This window comes from Amblyomma mixtum, chromosome 2, assembly GCF_055824585.1.
Source record: "Amblyomma mixtum isolate Tamu chromosome 2, ASM5582458v1, whole genome shotgun sequence".
NCBI classification, from domain to species: Eukaryota; Metazoa; Arthropoda; class Arachnida; order Ixodida; family Ixodidae; genus Amblyomma; species Amblyomma mixtum.
In genome coordinates, this window is record NC_143013.1 from 250,541,195 (window position 1) to 250,562,510 (window position 21,316).

A 21,316-nucleotide genomic window follows, 5' to 3' on the forward strand; every position below is an offset into this window, starting at 1 on the left:
CGAAACGCAGCGCGATCAGGGAGCGGTGTAAAAAGGGCCATGATCGTGTGGTGTGGTTGAGTACAGTGCGGGCAAAAATACACTGCAGATTTTTTTACGATTCATTGTATGTAGCCTCCTTTCCTTTCTACAATCCAGCCAGTGTAGCCACTAGATTTGAAAGAAATAGTAGGAGTCTACGATATGAAAAATCGCCAAAAATTGTATGTTTTTAAGAGAGATACCTAAGTTTTTGTAGCATGTCAAACAAATAAAACTGTTTTTGGAATATCTACGTGCATCTTCGCCTGTTGGTTAATGCATGCAGCTTTTGAGCAGCTATGAGCACTTTACTCCAGTGAGCGAGACAAACTTGTGTGATGTGCAACCTTGTAACCGCCGTGAGATCTTTACCGGGACAATACGCACAGCTCTGCGTACAGAAGAATTGAAGCACTCTGTATTTCAGAAATCAATGCATGGAATTCCAAAACTATATGATATAATAATAATTACACTGCTTACAATCCCAAATATTAGGCTGCAGTGGTGCCTCAGTGGTTATGGTGCTTGGCTGCTAACCCGACAGACGCAGGTTTGTTCCCGGCCGCGGCGGTCGCATTTCAATGGAGGCGAAATGCTAGAGACTTGTACTCGTACTGTGCGATGTCTGTGCATGTTAAAAAACCCCAGATGGTCTAAATTTTCCAGAGCCCTTCACTACAGTATCCCTCATAGCCTGAGTTGCTTTGGTATGTTAAACCCCATAAACCAAACCAAACTAATCCTGAATATTATTTCTAGAGAAAAACACTCCAGTATTCACGCAATTAGTTTCATTCAGGTTCTTTCGTATCAGCACCATATTCGAGTGATGTTAATTGTTTAATCCTAATATAACACTAATTGCCGGTATAGAAATATGAACGGCTGAATTTGTCGTTTGCAAAATAGAATTTTTTAATTTTTTTTATGTGAGGAAAACAAAGTATGTATGTGATGTCGCAAGTTCAAATCCCTACAGGCATATTCATGGATACCCTTCAGACATCCGTTCGCGGATATCCGCCAGCCATCCGATAACGAACGTCCTTCGGACATACTCCGATTCTCCGATGTGTATGTCCGGATATGGACATCGCCACTCGGCACTGGAGATTCGGATCTTAGTCGTACGTACCACGGATATCCGTGGTTGACTGTGCTGTAATGTGAACAAAACTGCATTTTATGCTTATGTGTTCCTTTACTTTTTACACAACTGTGTACATTGTACACTGTGTACTGGTTAGTTATCTGTGCATGCAGCATGACTTAGTAACTTACACTTTCACTTAATTCTGTGACGCAGTGTTCAGCTCAACATTCTTGAAATCAATTTTATTTTCAGTGTTAGTGTATCTGTCAGGATAGGTGGCTCTGTCTGTATTATATGTTCACTCTTCATCTGTGCTTAGTTAATTGTGTGTTTCATGAGATTGGAACCTCGAGCTGTTTTTTTGGCTTCCTCTTTGGCCTTCTCAGCAGCAATCACATATGTTACAAAATAAAAATTAAATCAGTTCTGTGTCATGATTCAGCCTGGTTTGATGCTAGCTTCAGTTTCCACAACCGTGCTATTGTCTATACATTTCTTGCATGAGGCATTCGTATGGGGTCATTGACTTTTCACGAATGAATTGCAGCCACACTTACCTTCATATTGAAGAAAGTTGAAGTTATTGCTGTAATTTGAAACAGTTTTTCTAGATTCAGTAGTAATGCACCGAAATCATAAGTGTTTGGTATCACTAAATCAATAAGAATTTTAAAAAATCGTGCATTTATTCTTAAGAAATCAGTGGCTGGAGTGTAGCAGTTAGCAACTCCCTCACCAGTTTGCACTCTGCACTAGTTATATGTTGGATGAGCAGGTTAAGGAAGCTATTGTCGCTTTTCTTCCATTTTTGTTGTCATCATTTGGTGGTGGTAGAGTCTGTGGGCAGTTTTTCCGGCTTTACCTATTTAAGATCTTGCTCCCGGTCATTTTGCTAAGTCTCTGTGTAATCTGTTGACAGCGATATGGCAAAAGAAATAGCAATTGTGATTGAATGGTGGTGTGTCAGATGATATGGTGGCTGAGGTAGAGGTTTTGTGGTAGTTGTGACTGAGCTTCATGACTTAATAGAGAGTGTCCATTTCAGGCTGCCATCTAATGCAGTGGTTTGGGCAGAGGTGTGGTGATGACGGCGGTACAGTACTGAAATGCTAACAGGCACTGGATGATGCATTTAATTGGCTTATAGGCTGAGTGGTGAGTATTTAGGATCACTGAATTTTTTTTAGAAATATGAAAAGCTGGTTGCTTTCATAATAGAAGCATTGTAGAAGTGGCAACGTGGTCAAGAAATAAAGAGTGCCGATTAGAGGAGATCAAACTTGTTGTAATGGTTAATTTTGGAATGAGTATTGACTCTTCCTTATTTCTTGTTTTTATACTTGTTCATGCTTAAATTAGTGTGACCTTGTGATATTAAGGCGTCCTTCTGTTTTATAGATGAAACTTTGATATGAAACTTAAATCTACACAACAAAACAAGTATGCATAACCACATCATAATGGAGTACAGATGGCTTGCCATGAATTGAAAATTGTGTAGACCTATTATGGCGTTTCCATGATTCGTATGCTGCCTGATTGGCCATTCATGCCATCACCATGATGGTGGTCTGCTTTCAGGCAATGTGAGGCTAGTGTCAATCCTCAAGGTTTAACGAAACTCATCAGTTGACCTTGAGCTGACCTTTGCAAGATGGGCTGTTAACATGAGTCCATATGGTTTGGTTTATGGGGGTCCCAAAGCGACTCAGGCTATGAGAGACGCCGTAGTGAAGGGCTCTGGAAATTTCGGCCACCTGGGGTTCTTTAACGTGCACTGGCATCGCACAGTACACGGGCCTCTAGAATTTCGCCCCCATCGAAATTCGACCGCCATGGCCAGGATCGAACCCGCGTCTTTCAGGTCGGCAGCCATATGGTGCTGAATATTTTTGCTCAGTTAGGTTCATAACATCAGTGCCTGCCAGTTTTATTGCAGCAGGCATATTACACTACATACATACAGGAATACGCAAGCTTTTTCATGTGAAGTCTGAAACTATGGCCTATAACTTTGCCCTGTTTGGCAGCAGATCCTGCTGTATTCATCAGACCATTTTAAAATGCCGTTGTTAAAAAAAACCATTTCCTTCCTTACTCTTTTCTCTTTTGTGCTATTTATGTCTTGTCCGTTGCACTTCTTTTGCTTCAATATGTGTGCCCAACTGGCAGAAAATTCTGCCCTCCCTGTTTGGCTATGAAGCGTGCAAACTTGATCACCCATGAAGCGCTGTGAGTATTTTCACCTTCCAGCCAGCGTTTGAGGGCACGTTTGGGATGGATGCTTAACAAAGTGCCTCATGGAACTGCATCGCTTGCTGCTAATTAAAGAATGCAAAACTACTGGTAAAAAATGAAGAAAAATGCCAGACCCAGCTTGCATATAATTAGTGTGCTTTCTGTTGGTTGTGATTCGCGGCAGAAATTTTCCCATAGGGCACTACCTACACAGCTGGTGTGACAATTTGAACTGGATGGTATTTTTACTCGGCTGTTGATGAAGTAAACTGTAGCAAAAAAAACTCTCTTCTTTTGATATATTCAGTTTGAAAGCAAGTATTTGAGTGAATAAGATTTGTTATGTCACAGATTTGTGCGAGGCATATTTTGAAAAATGCGTCATGCCACATTCATTGCTTTCTTTGGCGTAACTTTATTATGGAGGGAAGGGAGAGGAGAAACTAGCAATAGGCCAACACCATGTTTTGAAACTCGGGGGGGGGGGGGGGGGGGGGGGCGCTCGCGGACACGAGACCTGGTCAGAAGTGTTGTCTGTGCTGCTGTCTGCTACAGTGCGCGGTTTTCTTATCATGCCATTTGGAAACTGCATTCCATGTAGAGCTGTCTAGGCTGGCTGGTTTGAATGACTGTATTGGTGAGCAAATGTGCGCGCGGCAGCATGTTGGACTATATGAGAAGCTCATGCAATTCGAAGAGAAACACCAAGCTGGTTGAGCACCTAAATGCTGTGGGAGGTATGTCCAGCTTCAAAACACATTCATCGTGGCATTTTAAAATGATATCGGCTTCGAAATGATGCTGTATACTTTTTATGTTCTTCTTAAAAGCACTCGGCAGCTTTGAATGAATGGCCACCTTCGGGGGTGCATTGTAGAGTAGGAAAATGTTTGCATCAGTTTCTATGAGCCGCATTCATAGCTTGTACCCTCACAACTTCTGCTGTAACGACGAAGAAGTTCCTGTTCAAGCGAAGACGACGACGAACTTCTGACCGTTGTGTCGAGCGGCATTGCCATCGCTTTGTGTGTGTGCTCGTGGTGCTCGACATCTGTGTCTACGAGGCCTGTGTCTCTGTGTCTACTGCCGGTGCCCAGTACCTCTAACCATCCCAGTACCCATCTTACACTGCACATACATTTTGTGGTGTTTTAAAAATATGGCTGGTTTGAAACAGTGGTCCCAGCCCTGCTGCGGTGGCTCAGTGGTTACGGTGCTCAGCTGCTGATCCGAAAGACGTGGGTTCGATCCCGGCCGCGGCGGCTGAATTTCGATGAAGGCGAAATTCTAGAGGCCCGTGTGCTGTGCGATGTGAGTGCACGTTAAAGAACCCCAGGTAGTCGAAATTTCCGGAGCCCTTCACTACAGCGTCCCTCATAGCCTCAGTTGCTTTGGGACGTTAAACCTCAATAAACCAAACCGAAACGGTGGTCCATACTTGCACACTCTGTTCTTGGATGTACTTGGCTTTCAACACAATAGTATTAAGGCTATCGTTTGGCGGTGAACCTGGCGGCGCGCTAGAAAATGCGGTGTGGTCGGAAATATAGGGATGTCACACACGGAGTGGCAGATTTGAAAAGCAGCTAAAACATTGCATAAATTGTGAATATAAAGGCTTCAACATGATTCAAACGTCATTATGACATTTAAGAAATGTTTTGTTATGTTAATTTTTTGTCATTCCAACTCTTGAGCAGCCTTGTGTAAGAAAGAGTTGATGTGAATTTAAACGAAGAAAGCAGCGACCATACTACAGTTTTTATATGCGTCACATGACCTGAACGTGTCTTGCATGTCACAGTCATCATTTGGCTGTTGAAAGTGAAACTGAAAGAGCATGAGTGAAAAAAATCAAGTTATAAATTATTTAGCACTTGTTGGTGCAGTCCACGTAGCTGTCTACGTTTTCTATTGTGCTGCACATCATTCTGAAAAAGTTAACGCAACTAAAATTTATGTCTCTACTCCTTTAAATGGAGGCCTTATCAGTTTTGTCCAAAAGTATCCCTGTCTGCGAAATGATATGCAAAGAGGACCCCAGGATGTTGAAGGGTGCCACCAATGCTATCTCATCATACCCATAAGGCGGAGCTTAAACGACTGTATGACTCCTAGGTGCACCGCAAAATCAGAACGCGACCTTGAAAACTGCCTTACATGCTTTTTCATGGGCCGTATCCCCAGCTGTTACCCACCCCACACCCAAAGACAGTAGCACCACCACACCTTGCTTACGTCACAGAACGGTGTCAGTCTGTATTGAGATAGCTGCAAAATTTGGAGGAGTTGGCTCTACATAGTGGAAGCAATCACGTTCGTCTTGTAAGTGGTGGCAGTCACCCCTCCTACAAGGCTTGCTTGGATTAAGTGGGGAATCATGATTTGTTTTGCTGCTTGCCATGTTAGGCTGTGCCAAGGTGTTGCTTGATTATTTTTCACATTTGGGACATGTAGCACCCACTGACTGGTTATGCATGTAGTTTCCAGTAACGAGTGTATATTAATTGACCTACTTTTGCTGAAACTTTAGAAATTTGAAAAAAATTCGATTTGAAAAATTATTCGATATAAAACGTTTATTTCACTTCACAATTCAGAATCATTCTTTTATTGTTAGAAATATTTTTCTCAGCACCAACTTCTGAGCCATCCTACAATATAGGATTGTAGGCAAATTCGCGACCTCTTACATGTAGTAACGCTTCAAACATTTGACACCGACTTTAAAATCACATTTCTCACCACACGCGATGGTTTCCTTATGACAATGAGTGCAAATTATTTGTTTTTCTTGCAGAATTACAATATATTTGATGGGGTCTAATTTCAAGTATGGTGTCTGTAGAGCCTAGCAGATCTTTTTTCTGAACACACACTACACAACCCTTGAGCAGGAAAAGTTTAGACCCTCTTGAACCTATGCTATCATGCGCAAGCTTTTACAGAATAAACTTTTAGAGTTACTGCTCAAAAAAATAGTGTCCTACTTGTAGGGTGCTAGGCATATACAGGTTAAAGTTGCATGCTTTTTGCTAGGGACAGTGGAGGACCTTTAGTGCACAAGCATATATGTTATTGATTAGGTACAGTCTTTGTCAAAAGTAACCAGGCTGCATGGTTTGATTCTAGCTCGTACAGTGGAGCCCTTCCAGCTTCCCTGAAGTTGAAATGGCCGTTAAAGGTAAGGACTGGGGGTCTTCTTACCTTCCAACCCCTTTCGATCTTCAGGAAAGCCACAACGGCTCCACTATACAAGCTAAAAGCAAACCATGCAGCCTGGTTACTTTTGACAAAGACTGTACTATGCAAGTCATATTGCCATCCCACATGTAGTGCTTTGTCATTTCATAATGCCCTAGTCAGCTGTTGTGCCCTTCCATTGAGCCCTGCTGTCATGGTGTCACTCTCTGCAAAACATTATCAGGCGCAGCTCCTGTGAGAAATTTTGTCCAAGCATGTCAGTTTTTGCAGCGTTACTGCTTTTTATGCAGTAGCACTGTATGCTCTTTATGTGAGGACACGTACGTCCCAGAACTGGTGGGCTACTACAGATGTAACTTTCGTGGCATGTTACTAAGAGGTCAGAACTGAGGCTCGATTTATAGTCGGGTACAACTTCAGTCTGCAGTGAAGCTTCGCCCACATTCATGACAGGCATATATGGTTCTTCCACTATAAGGAAGTAGTCCCTTGTTAACGTTTTTCTTGTCACCTAAGCAAGAAACTAATCATAGAATAGAATCATGAGTGCAAGAATTTGGTTACTCCTAAGCTGCTTAATAAAGTGAAACATCTTTTTCTTTCTGCTGTGTTTTGCTAGCCATGGGCTGCTGTTTCGAAGAGCTTTTTTTTTTTAGTTTCTGTCCTATAGTCGGACTATTGAAAATTTTATTTTCCTTCATTTCGTTGTGCTCCTCGCAGGTGGAAGAATTTCTTGGCTGCAATAAGCCTTTTCTAGAACTTCGAAGTGTTAGAATATATTTTTACATGTAGCGACGTGGACAATAAGACTGGCAATGAATTTGACCGATTTATTGGAGAAGTTGGGCTCACAAATTGAAAATAATTAAGCTGCGGTGACAGCAGCAGGTGTGCCCAGCAGACGTCAATTTAAGAGTGTGTTGCTCTTGGTGCGCTCAGTTTAACGGTGACGAAGAACTTTCTTGGCCATATCGTACGAAGTGTTGCGTGAGGTTCCGTCGAAATCTGGTCGCTTATCTTGTGGCAAACAATGATAAGACCATGTGTCGTTAGCATTGAACAAAGAACATTGGAATAACATACGTGACAAAGCTGTGCTTCTATATCGAGAATGAAACAATTATTCTTTGCTGTCGGGCAGTGCACTAGAAAATTATTCCTGCGCAAGTTAATTCAGATTACTTGTTAGTTTACTCTTGGACTGCTGCAGATATGGGAAAAGTTTAAAGATTTTAGTCTGAGGAGAACAGCACACGGCACAATTTTTTCAAGCATTGAACGGAACGCTAGCGGCTGCAGTCAGACAATAAATATGCGACGCCAAAGGTGGAATTTTCCAAACTGCAGCTCAATCCACAGACCAGTTTTCAAGCGAATGTCCTGAATGGTTTTGTTCTTGTTATGTTTTAGTGTACTTTTTATGCGTGTGCAGCTGTAAAAACAATGCAGTTGGAGATTGTTCGTGACACTCAACACCTTTCACTCTGACACATCTCCGACAGGTAAAACATCTCATTTATCCTAACCGCCACGGAATAAGTACAATGCCCAATGTTGCAGACGGATGAAAACAGATCTCGTGCAATTGCATTCGTTAAAAATGTGCCGCTTTTCAAAACTCCTTCCAGCTACATGACACACCTAGCATAGATCGGTTTTAATGGGCAAAATCCCTTGTTAATTGACTCCTCAAAACGCGATGTGGTTAATTCTGTATTTTTGACTGGCGCTTCCAGAATTCTTGTAGCAGCTTTGAAATGAACAAGGTTGAGAACACTAATCAGTTTTTCATAACGAGGCGGCGAGAACCGCGGACCAGTTGCGCTCACTAGTAGAGCGAGAGGTACAGGTGGAAGCGTCATGCTGATACCGATAAGCGACAGCAGAGTGCCCTAATTGACGCATTTCAAATCTGTGGCACGTGGCTATGAAATTTGTGCCGAAATACTCGACTGTAACTCGAAACGCCGGTGCCTACGCTCAACTTCCTATAATAGGCCAGTCGTGGTCCCGCCAGTGTCTCCCTCTTGCGGCGAGTAATGTGACAGCAACAAGTGAGCGCGCCTGCGCTGGCTCAGGGACATGGTTTAATTAAAACGGCGCCTTACGTGCGCTTCAATTCTACCCTTTCTCACGTAGCAGCGGTCCGTAGACGGGAAAAAAAGAAGGGAGCATCAGTGTACCACTGGTGGACGCTTTCGTCGTGCTTTCGTCACTCTAGTGTGGCGCAAGTCGCCGTGCAGTCGACGGCGGGCCGTCTGTTCACGCGTACGAGCATCGTCGTCTGCTCTCGTTATTGCGTCGTCTGCGCCGTCGCTTTCGGATCGTTTTTTGAGTCTGTGTTTCGGTGCAAAATTCCGAGAACTTTCTCGCCGCTTGCCGCCCGAAACCGTAGAAAGGATGGTCGAGGCTGCGGCGTATGCGTGTAATGGTTGGAGAGGGAGTCGAGGCAAATTTAGGGCTTGTATTGCTATTATATGTTGCCAAATACCGTACTACGTTGCCAACGCTACAAGCTGATCGCTACCAGTGCACAAGGGGAAGTAGTGTCGATGTTTCGACGGCGCGTGGCAAGTTCGTCAGTCACACGCAGTATGGCACATCGCAGCTTCATACTTTCTTTTATAATGTGGGAAGCAGTAGAACTCACTCCGCCATGCTGGAACTCTAATCTTCCGCTGAGTAAGGCTTTACAGAAGCATAATCTAGCGCTCCTGATTGGCTGTCACCGGTTCTACAACGGAGCACGCTTTTGACGAGGCGGGCTAAACTTCCAGCTTGTTGCCGCGGCAAGTGGGAGTGGTTGTGAAATGGTGCTCCGTTCTCCTCCATTCTCCGAAATCGCGATGTGTAATTGGTGGCGCAGCAGCAGCGAATAATAAAAATAAACACGTGCGCCTCATGCTAGAAGAATAGAGGCGCCGTCATTAGAATAACGAATCCTTTAGCGCGCTTCAGGGCGCGGCACAAAGCGAATGTCGACCGTACATTCTGTCTTCGAGATTTTTCTCTTGTGTCGGAGGCGACGGTGGCGGCACACGCGCTAACAAGAGGCTCAGCCAGAGACGTGCTCCGCGGCTTTTACGAGAGAAGGCTTTCTGGCGGCGTTCGTATAACGAGCGAGCTGTTGACAACGCTTTTGCTCTCGGGGTGCCCCGCGCTGCTGGCAGTGCTCGCGGATGTGCAGCGCGGAAGCTTGCGGGCGGCAGTGTGAAGGAAGTTACGCTTAACGAGCACTCCTTTTCGGCCGTTTCATTTTGTTCTTGATTATGTAGGGAGGTCTTTTGCCCCGATTCCTGAAAGCTGTCTGCTTAACGTCAAGCTACCGCACGCATCTCCTTTGTCTTGCTTTGGGGTGCACCTCTTAAAACGGTTCACAAGCTGCACGTGGCCAGTGAAATAAAATTTTCTCTTGCACTTACTCACTCGCTTACCTCACTCACTCAACTCGCTCACTTACTGCACTCACTCATCCACTCTCTCAACTCACTCACTCGCTCGCTCACTCACTCCACTCATTCACTCACTCGCTCGCTCACAAGCTCAAATCGCTCACTCACTCCACTCACTAATTCATCCATTAACCCGCTCAACTCACTCCACTCATTCATTCACTAATCGCGCACTCATTCACTCGGTCCACTCACTTACTCCACTCATTTATTCATTAATCGCTCACTCACTCATTCACTCGCTCAACCCACTCACTCATTCATGCACTCATCGGTCATTCGCTCGCTCGCTCAACTCACTCCGCTCGCTTATTCATTCACTTATCGCTCACACTCACTCGCTCGCTCACTTGATCCACTCATTCATGCACTCATCGCTCACTCATTCATTCACTCGCTCTACTCACTCGCTTACTCTCACTCCGCTCACTCATTCATTCACCTACTAACTCACTCACACGCTCAACTCACTCACTTGCTCCGCTCACTCATTCATTCACTTATCGCTCTATAACTCGCTGTACTCATTCACTTACTGCACTCACTTATTCACTCGCTCAACTCACTCACTTACTCCACTCCTTCATCGCTCACTCACTCCTTCATTCACTCGCTCAACTCACTCATTCAATCACTCTTTGCTCACACACTCATTCACTCGCTCAACTTTCTCCACTCACTCCGCTCACTCATTCATTCACTTATCGCTCACTGACTCACTTGCTGAACTCATTCGCTTACTGCACTCACTCAACTCACTCACTTACTCCACTCACTCGTTCATTCACTCATCGCTCGCTCACTCCGCTCTCTCATTCTTTCACTTATTGCTCGCTCATTCATTCAATCACTCGCTCAACTCACTCCACTCATTCATTCACTCATCGCTCGCTTACTCGCTCAACTCACTCCACTTACGCGCCCAACTCACTCACTCGGTCAACTTACTCCGCTCACTCATTCATTCACGTATCGCTCACTCACTCGCTCGCTCAACTCATTCATTTACTCCACTCATTCACTTGCTCATTCACTCGCGCAACTCTCTTAGTCCTCACTCACTCACACCGCTGTCTCATTAATTCACTCGCTCGCTCAACTCACTACACTCACTCGCTAGCTCGCTCATTCATTCACTCACTCACTCACTCATCTCCCACTCACTCATTCAGTCACTTGCTCAACTCACTCACTCACTCATTCAGTCACCAACTCACTCACTCACTCATTCAGTCACTTGCTCAACTCACTCACTCATCGCTCACTCACTCATTCAGTCACTTGCTCAACTCACTCACTCACTCATCGCTCACTCACTCATTCAGTCACTTGCTCAACTCACTCATACCGCTGTCTCATTAATTCACTCGCTCGCTCAACTCACTACACTCACTCACTCGCTAGCTCGCTCATTCACTGGCTCATCTCAGTAGCTTGTCTTGAATATCACATCAAAAATTAAGCTAGTTCTCGAAATATGAATAGATATAATGTGATAGGAGCCGCAGTTTCGCAAAAGATTCGATTGCTTTATGACAGCAGCTCAGCTTTTTGCTTGGCCGACATACTGAGCTCTAAATTAGCCCGAAAGCAGTCGTGCGCTGCCCAGCTCCACGTTTTTCCTCATTAAAATTTGAAGACGTTGCCTCAAAGCTTGCTTTTCGTCGAAACAAGGTTCCCATAGTATTCGAGAAAAGTCTGCAGTTCGACTGTGTTAAAGTTCGAAAACGAAACTGCGAAATACACCTCTCAAGCAATTTATGTTCGAGCCGCAGTCTTAGCTGGCTATAGTGCTCAGTGGTTTGATCGCAGACTGTGCGGCCGCATTTCGATGAAAGCGCAAAGCAGATTTTTTTAAAGGCCAAAGTTAATGGCTCATACTGTCGTCCGTTAACAAAGCGTGTCACACGCGTTTAACTCGGTAAATAAAAAGGTAGAAAAAAATCAATGGCTGCTTCAGATAGAGGAGGAAAAAATGGACCTAGGAGCCAACTTTGATGACTGTAGATTAATTATTTAATTAATTATAGTGAAAAATGACGAAATTGCGTCGAAATAGCGCGGTCGACGATATAGCCACGGGAACGGTGCGACGTCACATACACCGGTAGTCGTTACGGCATAGTGAAAATTGTAACAGAATGTTCGGAAAAACGTCGGATTTGTGTCAAATTAGGCGGTCAAACGTGTAATTAAGCGTAATTAACACTTAAGATCCCCAAAAGATGTATAATTTGGGTATTGATATAGCCAGGGGAACGGTGTGAGGTCACATCCACCGGAAGTCGTCACGGCATAGTGTCCTCGGCTTTCGCCTCTCAACACTTTAGTTGCCAAAGTGTGCTCGCAGTTTTTTTTCAAAATGCTCGGCTTTCTTTTCGAGCCCTCGCTTTGCAGCTCTGGGGCAGACCGAGCACGAATATCATGCCTCTGCATTCGTGATACTATGGCTGTTGAGGACTGAGTTGAAAGTAGTGCAATATTCTGTATAGTAAGGGTATTTTTGGCTCTACGAGTGTTCGTTCCGTCTCATATTGAAAGCAGGATGGATGAAAAAGGAAGAAAGCTTCCATTCATTCGACCTCCCTGTTCCGTAGGTAGCTCCGTGGACGGCAGATTCATACCTAAGATACGCCGCTCTTGTTGGTAGGTTGTTCGGGGTAGAGATACGAGCAGCAGTAAAATGCGCGCTCAGTATCTAAATTTGTGTCCACTTCTGCAACTCCTTAGAAGAAAACACCTCGAGCTGTCGACTTTCGCGGCCGCTTGATGCTTGTGCGTTGCTTATCGACCGGCCGTGGTACTTTTGACAAACTTTGCACGTGTCCCATTTAAGGCGCGCGCCCTGTTGCAGTTCAGCGCATTATGTAGTCAAGTGAACACTCCAACCTTTTAAATATGTGCCGCAGATTTGTCCCAGCTAACTGCAGAGTTTTAGATTTCCCAACAGGCATCACAGTTTGAAAACTTGGCGTGTGACATCCGGTTACTCATTCGATGAAGAACTTTGATCTGAAGGAGTGAAGAGATAGCCCAGAAGTACTATGTGAGGAAAGTGATCCTCGTAACTGAAATTAGCGGCCGGCTTCCCTTCAGGGACGCGAAAAGGGGGAACGGCGTCTGTTGGCAGAGAAAATGGGGTGGGGGGCTTCCGCGAGTGACAGTTTAAACGGTTGCGACATGAATAATCGCGGCTTTGTAATAACGTTGGGAGCAGTCATGCCGTAGCCTTGACATGGCTACACACTCGCGCGGTAATGAAGGTTTGGTTGGTTTATGGGGTTTAACGTCCCAAAGCGGCTAAGGCTATGAGAGACGCCGTAGTGGAGGGCTCCGGAAATTTCGACCACCTGGGGTTCTTTAACGTGCACTGACATCGCACAGTACACAGGCCTCTAGAATTTCTCCTCCAAAGAAATTCAACCGCCGCGGCCGGGTAATGAAGGGTACAAATAAATGCGCTGGGAATCTGAAAACCTCCAAACGCGTACCAGATAACTGAACGTTCGTCGCATTTCGAGTCTCGCTACTGTGCTCAAAAAAACCCTCCAGCGCATACCCTCGCTGGCCATACTGGTAGTGCGGACCGATGCTCTGTGACGAGGAACACTTTGCTATGTCTGTCACGGATTAGCGTCCAAGTATAAATGAGAAGACACGTTTCGTTTTTTACATCCAAAGCTGTTGTAGTAAAGAGCTCAAGGGGTTTTATTCTAATGCGTGAAGTGGTGTTGGTATTGCGGAGGTCCTCACTTTCGGAGAGGTGGGGACAGGAGTTTCTCTTTCCTCCGGGAGATATGGAACGCTGGCGGTTCATAACAGCAACACTGCAGAACCGAACCCCGTGGACTAGACTTTTGACAGAGGGTGCACATTGGCTGCCAAACTATCGTGTGGGTTCGACACTTTCTGCTGATATATGTGGCCAGCTTTGAAAGCGTCATTTTGTCCGGACTACGCGCCATACGATCTGGTTTGGTTTGGGGGTTTAACGTCCCAAAGCTACTCAGGCTATGAGGGACGCCGTAGTGAAGGGCTCCCGAAATGTCGACCACCTGGGGTTCTTTAACGAGCACTGAAATCGCACTGTACACGGGCCTCCAGAATTTCGCCTCCATCGAAATGCGACCGCCGCGGCCGCGATCGAACCCGCGTCTTTCGGGTCAGCAGCCGAGCACCGTAACCACTGAGCCAACTAGCCGGCAACGCCATATGATCTGTCTACGCGTCATATACGTATATCGATCCCTGCTAGAAAGCTTGTCGCCGCTGCCCTTGATAGATCGTTTCTGCTGTGATTTTAAACTCTGTAATCTTACCGTGTCGGTAACAAGCTTGTACCAATCGATTTCTCCGCGCATGTACTTTACAGCGACATTATCCTCCTGAGACTCGGCAGTGGAAAATTTGTTTTATCTACTAGACAGCGGTATCGCTGATGCCGCAGCCCTGAAAGGATTCCCGTGGATTTCAAAGCACATTGTTGAACCCTAGCTGGTTGAAATGAATTCTGAGCCTTCCACTACGGCGTTCCCAATAGTCCGTGCGCGGCTTAGAGACGTTAAACCCGACATATATTAGCATGCCAGAACGCTGTGCTTTTATGTAGTGGGTATGGTTGGTCCATGTCGAGTCATTCTGCTCCCATTGAAGCACTCTCGAAGAAACCGGAGTCCGTGGAAATACGTTTTACGGTGGCATTCAAAAACGGAAGAGGATTCACATGCGTTTAACTCACGGTAGACCATTTTTGGACACTTTTAATAGTGTTCGTAATAGTGTAACCAACGCAGAGGAACACCCATTTTCTAGTGGCCTTCGCAAATGTTATAATTTCGTGAATATTGGGCGCTTCCCAGCACACATCCGTCAGTTCGAAATATGGCAAAAAATTCTGAAATCATGATCTTAGGCCCGAATTATTATATCGGGAACGTATAAAAAAAAGATCGATGACACAGTTTACACTTGGTGTCTCAGGACATTATGCCTGCAATTTCGGGCAGGCTAGTTGCGCGCAAAAAATACGAACGCAATGTTTGGCAAAAAATGACTTGCGTATCTCCTCTATTATCGGATCGATATTAAATGTGTGACATTCGATTACAATGCTAGTGCACTTTCCACACGATGATGGTTGGTTGATTTTCGGTCACAATTTTCGCAGCACGAAGGAAAGACTAATCACGGACGCAGCCCTTAGAGACATAGACATTCCAACCTCGAAGGCATTCGCACCTTTTATAGGCGATAAATAGTCATACTTCATTCAAAATTGTGTGAAATTTTTCACGCTTATTGTTTAATTCTTTGCCCATAGGTGAGGCAACAATCTGTAAAACCTCATTTACTAAGCAATATGTCTTTTTGCAGCGCAGCGCTTGGAGGGAGCTCCTCAACTAACGGGGTAACGAGCTTTGGACGGACGCTGCCATCTACAGAGAGGAGTATTGTCGGGCCTTTTCTGTGACCCCGCCTGCGCGTCATTGTGGACTCCCGAAATGACGTCATTCAAGGTTAGAAGCGCCGTACGCGAAGACTGCCCCGCCATAATGGCCCTCATTCAGGAGCTCGCCGACTACGAGCGGATGTCGGATCAAGTCAAGTCGAGCTCCGCTGACTTGGAGGAGCACTTGTTCCCGAAAGAGGACGACGGCGGACTGCGGTGGGCCCACGTCAACGTCGCCACGGTGCCGGCGGATAGCAACAGCGGGGGAGGTGAAGACGCGGGCGAAAGCGTGATCGGCTTCACCCTCTACTTCTTCGTATTCAACCCGCTGACGCTGGAGCGCGTGGCCTACATGGAGGACCTGTACGTCCGCCCCGCCTACAGGGGGTGCGGCGTCGGCCAGGCGCTCTGGCGCTCGGTAGCGCAGCACGGGGTTCGGCGCTCGTGCGACGTGCTCAACTTTGAGGTGCTCGACTGGAACGCGCCGTCTCTGGCGTTCTACGCCAAGCGCGGCGCCACCAACATCAGTAGCTCGCAGGGATACCAACACTGGAGGTTCTCTGGATGTGACCGGCCCGACGTATCTGCTCAGCGCTTCTAGTGCTGTTTAGAAGAACTGCTTGTGTTGGGTGCCACTTTGTAATCTTTTATAGACGACGTTAGTGTCTTTGTCTTAGTGTTTTTCTTGTGCATTTAATAGTGTTTTCGCCCCGCCGCGGTGGCTCAGGGGTTGCGGCGCTCGGCTGCTGAGCCGAAAGACGCGGGTTCGATCCCGGCTGCGGCGGCCGAATTTCGATGAAGGCGAAATTCTAGAGGCCCATGTACTGTGTGATGTCGGTGCACGTTAAAGAACCCCAGGTGGTCGAATTTTTTCCGGAGCCCTTCACTACGGCGTTCCTCATAGCCTGAATTGCTTTGGGACGTTAAACCCCAATAAACCAAACCAAACCTAATAGTGTTTTCTATTGTGAGCTGTCTACCTAGTTTAATAATTTCTTTTGTAAACACTGAGTAGTTTATTAATCAAGTCATGAGCTATTAGGATTGCAGTCTGTTCCAAAGTTGTTCTTTTGTTTTGTCATAGTACTCTACTGGTCTGTTTTCATTGTATTGCCCTTCCTGCTTTGGCCAGCATCGTGACCTGTAGTATAAATCAATCCACTAATAAACGATCCTTCAGGAATTCGCCGCTTGTCTGCGTGTTTATGAGTTTGTCAGGAACTCGCGGCTCTAAGTGGGAAAGTTTCATTGTGCAGCGGTACTCTTAATGTTGGCGTGTTTGCACGCTACAACTCTGCACGCAGCTATCGATGATGATGGCGCCATCGTCATCATCATAAGATGGCGCCGTTCATGTATCTGCGTGCGTCGGCACTTCGGGTTTGTGATACGCTGCTGTGAATAAAAAGTTTCCTGATAATGAAACAATGAATACGTGCGACAGGAAGTAGTCGTTGCTCATTCGTCGGTTCGCTTAATTTGTTTTTTTCCCAGATGCTGTAAGGATTTCAGCGAAATCAGTCGCTAGGGGACTACTATAATAACGAGTCTGTACTTATGGATGTTTTCGTTCTGTTCAGGCGTGGCGTAGCTTACGAGGGTAAGTAAAAATTTTTGTTACGAAGATTCCGCTAGAGCGTGCATCAGCATGCTACAAAAAATCAATGGAAGTTCGTTTCGACTCTTGAGTAGATGTACGTAGAAAACACTAGTACAAACGACGACTGGGAAAAAGCAACAAATTCGTCGTTTGCTGCTGAACAGATATCAACATTACGAGAAAGAGCCACGTAGATGTGTTATTGAGAACGAAAATGGGATATAGCTGTCCTCGACATCCCATTAAGTCTTATCCTTATCAAACGGCCGCATTAAGATATGTCGTCGTTCACGTATTGCTGTGCTGCACTCAAGTCGCAGCAGTCATCGTGATGGAGACCACGCAGGAGTACACGGAGAAAAAGGGCGCGTTTATCCATAATCCGCTCATCGCAGGCTTCTCCAAAGTGCACTGTGCGGGCAACCATCATTGCGCCCGTGACGTCACGTGCGACACATTTACAGAAGCGAGACGTTCTTGTGCTAAATCGCTGTGAAACCCCTTTGTCCCTCGCTAGAGGGGGCGCATTAGAAGAAGATCGCTCGGTAGAAGCTTGGTGCATCCAACGTGTCGAGCTTTCCCCTCCCGAGGTATGTGTCTGTAGCAAGGAGTTCTACACTACTGTCCGTACCAAGAGCTAACCCACTCAAACTTTCCAAACCCTCCTTAAACCCTTTCGTAGCAATCATTTCTCTCGAAGAAACCCCCAGTAGCCCAACACTGCAGTTCTCCTTCTTAATTAGGCCACGACCGGACGTGGGCACTGCGCTGCGGAGACATCAATCAAACGGGCTTAGGCTCGACCGTCGTAGCACAAAGCCCCGCTTAAGCAGCTTGGAGGTATTCGCTGCGGACCAGTGAGATCGCGCGACGGAAAGAAAACAAGCTCCCATACTCCGTCCTCGAATCTTGGGCCGAGCTAGCTTGCACCGAGAAAGAGAGCCAGTGGAAAGGACAGGAAAGAAGGGAGGGTGACGAGTTCGCCAAAGCTGGCGCGCCGATATAAACTGTGTCGGGGGCCAAGCAAATCCGTTTCTGGCGCCCCGTCATCTGTCGGCGACACTCGGAGAGCGCCAGAACCCGGGCCCAAATCCCCGCCGCCTTTGGGTCGCTTGGAATCAATTTGTGCCACGACGTGTGGCCCTAATCATCGTTCCTCCTGAGTAGGAGTTACGTGGGTTTTGTTGTTGCTGTCGTCTCTAGGGTGTAACCGAACAGGCGAGGAATTTCACCGGGGATTGTAGCGCGCTCTCTGAGGGTCGCAGGGTGTGTGGATTCGAACAGGGCGCGGGGTCTGGTGGCGGAGTGGGAACGAAGCGACGACACGTATAAACAGAGTTTACGACGGGACTTTGCCGTTATCGGAGTAGCAATCTAGCGAAGAAAGAGGACGGAGGATAAGCGGAGTCCCGTGTCCTCTGGCCTACTCGTCGGCAAAACAGATAAGCCTGTATATAGACTACCGAAGGAAACAAACGTCTTCCCTACTTGAAGATTTCTCGCTGCGTGGACAGAACACAGATGTGAAAAGTGAAGGACGCCACAGACCGCTACTTATAACCAAAGCATACTAAGCCAAAGAAAAAAGATTAAGAGAACCACAATGAACTACACAATATTTGTGTGTGTGTGTGTGTGTGTGTGTGTGTGTGTGTGTGTGTGTGTGTGTGTGTGTGTGTGTGTGTGTGTGTGTGTGTGTGTGTGTGTGTGTGTGTGTGTGTGTGTGTGTGTGTGTGTGTGTGTGTGTGTGTGTGTGTGTGTGTGTGTGTGTGTGTGTGTGTCACTGTTTGCGCAATTTCATCTTTGCTGGTAGTAAGCAGCGCGTTGTGACGTTCTTTCCTCTTTTCACTTTTGTGTTCAATTTGGGCTCCGAGTTAGCTTTAAGTCTGAGCCAACCTGTACAAAAAGCCTTTTCGTCTCTCCTATCTTGTTACCTTTTGCACTGAAGGTGATGGAAGGTTGCATGCGTGCGCTAAAGTACAGTACTAGTGTGACGAGAAGTACTGCCTTGCAATGTGTGAAATGCATTATGCGGTTACATGTCAATCTTTCCGTGCTCGCTCAGTTTTGGTTTTGTACCCGTCCATGTGCACATAGGTAGCAAGTGAGTGCCTATGTATTTACAAGCGTACGCTGCCTACAAAGCCGCGTATAGCGTCCGCTGCATAGGTGATCGCCTAGGTATGAGGATAGGTTATCAAGTTGGGCGCTAAGAAGAAAAAGAAGAAGAAGTAATCGGAAAATGTGATAACATTAGAAGAAAACATGAGCCTGTGTGCAAGGGCGTCCGCAGAATTTTTTGCAGGGGGGGCCCCATTGGTTGTTGGCGCCGGAGGGGGGGGGGTATATTCGTAGCGAAAAGGCACTATTTGCGGAGTAAATTTATTTATTTATATATAAATAAAAAATAAGTAAAATACACACATGAAAGAAAATTACAAGCAGCAAATTAAAGCGCGGATTGTAGAGATACATTGGAGTTTATCAACAAAGAAACAATTAAAATTAATAAAAATGCAAAAAGATACTATCAATACTCGAAGTGCTCAGTCTTACTGCATACGGGTTCTCGACTCACCCGAATTGATGACCAGCACACAGCGCAATATGTTCACAAACACGCAACTACAGTCACTCAGTCAGTCTTCCTTGAACAGCAACTGTAGGCGCCTCGGATTTTTCTGTACGAATTGCGTAGTTACACGGGTGATAAATTCATTTCTGTGCTTCATTACACGCTCTCAGTGCACAGTCATCATATATATTGATTGGAAAAATGGTTGAACGAGTACGTTGAAAACAAAAGATGACTATATATACAACGAAAACTTATTTACAAGATAAATGCGCGCTCGCAGCTTCATACACCTCGCTCCATCTTGCTCGCGCATCCGCACAGTCGAGCAACCGCACACACACTGCTCGCCGCTCGTCGTTTTCTCGTCCGCTGTCTTGGTTGTTCTCACCTTCGTTGACAACCCGCCACTAAAAACACCGAAGCACAAACACAGAGGCGCGCACACGTGCAAGGGCTTACTTGCCACAATATCCACGAATGCGCACTTTTGGGGTGTAAGGAACGCCGCGCGACTTCCGAGGGGAAGGGACACCCGCAAATAATTCGGTCGGAAAATTTGTTTTTGTGCTTTTATGGGGTTCAGAGCCCCAAAACGACTCAGGCTATGAGGGACGCAGTAGTACAGAGTTTCGGATAATGTCGACCACCTGGGTCTCTTTACCATGCACTGACACGCACAGTACATGGGCGCTGTTGTGATTTGAGGCCCAGCCAGAGGTGACAGGCGAGCCAGGCAGGCGCCATCGGGCTGCGTTGACCAAAGGCGCTGGTTTTCGGAGAAGACGCAAGGAACGCTGGTGTGGGGGCGCCTCTGGAGACTGCGTCGCCGTGAACAAAAGCAGCTAATCCCCTTTGCCGAAGGTTCTGAAAGCGGCGCTTCTACCGCACTGAGCTCTCCCGTGGATCGGAGGAGACAGCGAGCGGCGGCGGCGCCAACTCGTCGCCCGCTTGCCCCTGAGCAGCCCGACAAAGCGGGGGTGGACACGGCTGATTTGTCCTTCCCCCCTCAAGAATTCATCGGTGGCCGGCGTACGAACGTATCATGATTATAGCGAGCGACCTGTGCCCTGTGCACTGTCTGCCTCCGTGTCGCTATCTCTCTAGAGATCAAAGAAACAGACACCCATCTCAAGACGGCTCGAAACACATGCTCGCCGGTGCCGCTGCATGTCTGCAACAGGTCGTCCTTCAGCAGAGCTGGCGGTGGCGTGGTTTGAAAACGGCGGAACGACGCGCGCCCGGAGGCGGCATTTCGCAGATGTGACCAAGCGTCGAAGCGGGGCTGCTTTTACCCTTTTGGCTGAGCGCACCACCGCCCCTGGCGTGCGGCCATCACTCACGGTTCGAGTGAGTGATTTTCCAGGGGGGTGCAGCCGCCCCCCTTGCCCCCCCCTCCGGACGCCCATGCCTGTGTGAGCAGACCCATTAACAGTGCATGTTAAAGAACCCCAGGTGGTCGAACTTTCCGGAGCCCTTCACTACGGAGTCCCTCACAGGCTGAGTTTCTTCGGCATGTTAAACCCCAATAAACCATACCAAACCATTAACAGAAGTTGGGTGCACAACTGAGCGAGTTGGTAATACTCCATTCTGGGTGGTACAGAGCGAACTAGACGACGGACAAAAGCAAAAAGACAGCACAGACGAGCGCTTACTCCAAACAATTTTTTTTTTATTG

General features: G+C 46.6%; 1 protein-coding gene across 1 annotated transcript; it reads left to right on the forward strand.

Annotated features, from left to right (window-relative positions):
* The first annotated feature begins 14,196 nt into the window (after window positions 1-14,196).
* On the forward strand, window positions 14,197-16,646 carry LOC149363495 (diamine acetyltransferase 1-like). The gene is made up of 2 exons (XM_089573498.1): window positions 14,197-15,527; window positions 15,579-16,646. The coding sequence occupies exons 1-2, from the start codon at window positions 15,513-15,515 to the stop codon at window positions 16,059-16,061; spliced, it is 498 nt and encodes a 165-aa protein (XP_089429624.1). The 5' UTR covers window positions 14,197-15,512; the 3' UTR covers window positions 16,062-16,646.
* The last annotated feature ends 4,670 nt before the right edge of the window (window positions 16,647-21,316 follow it).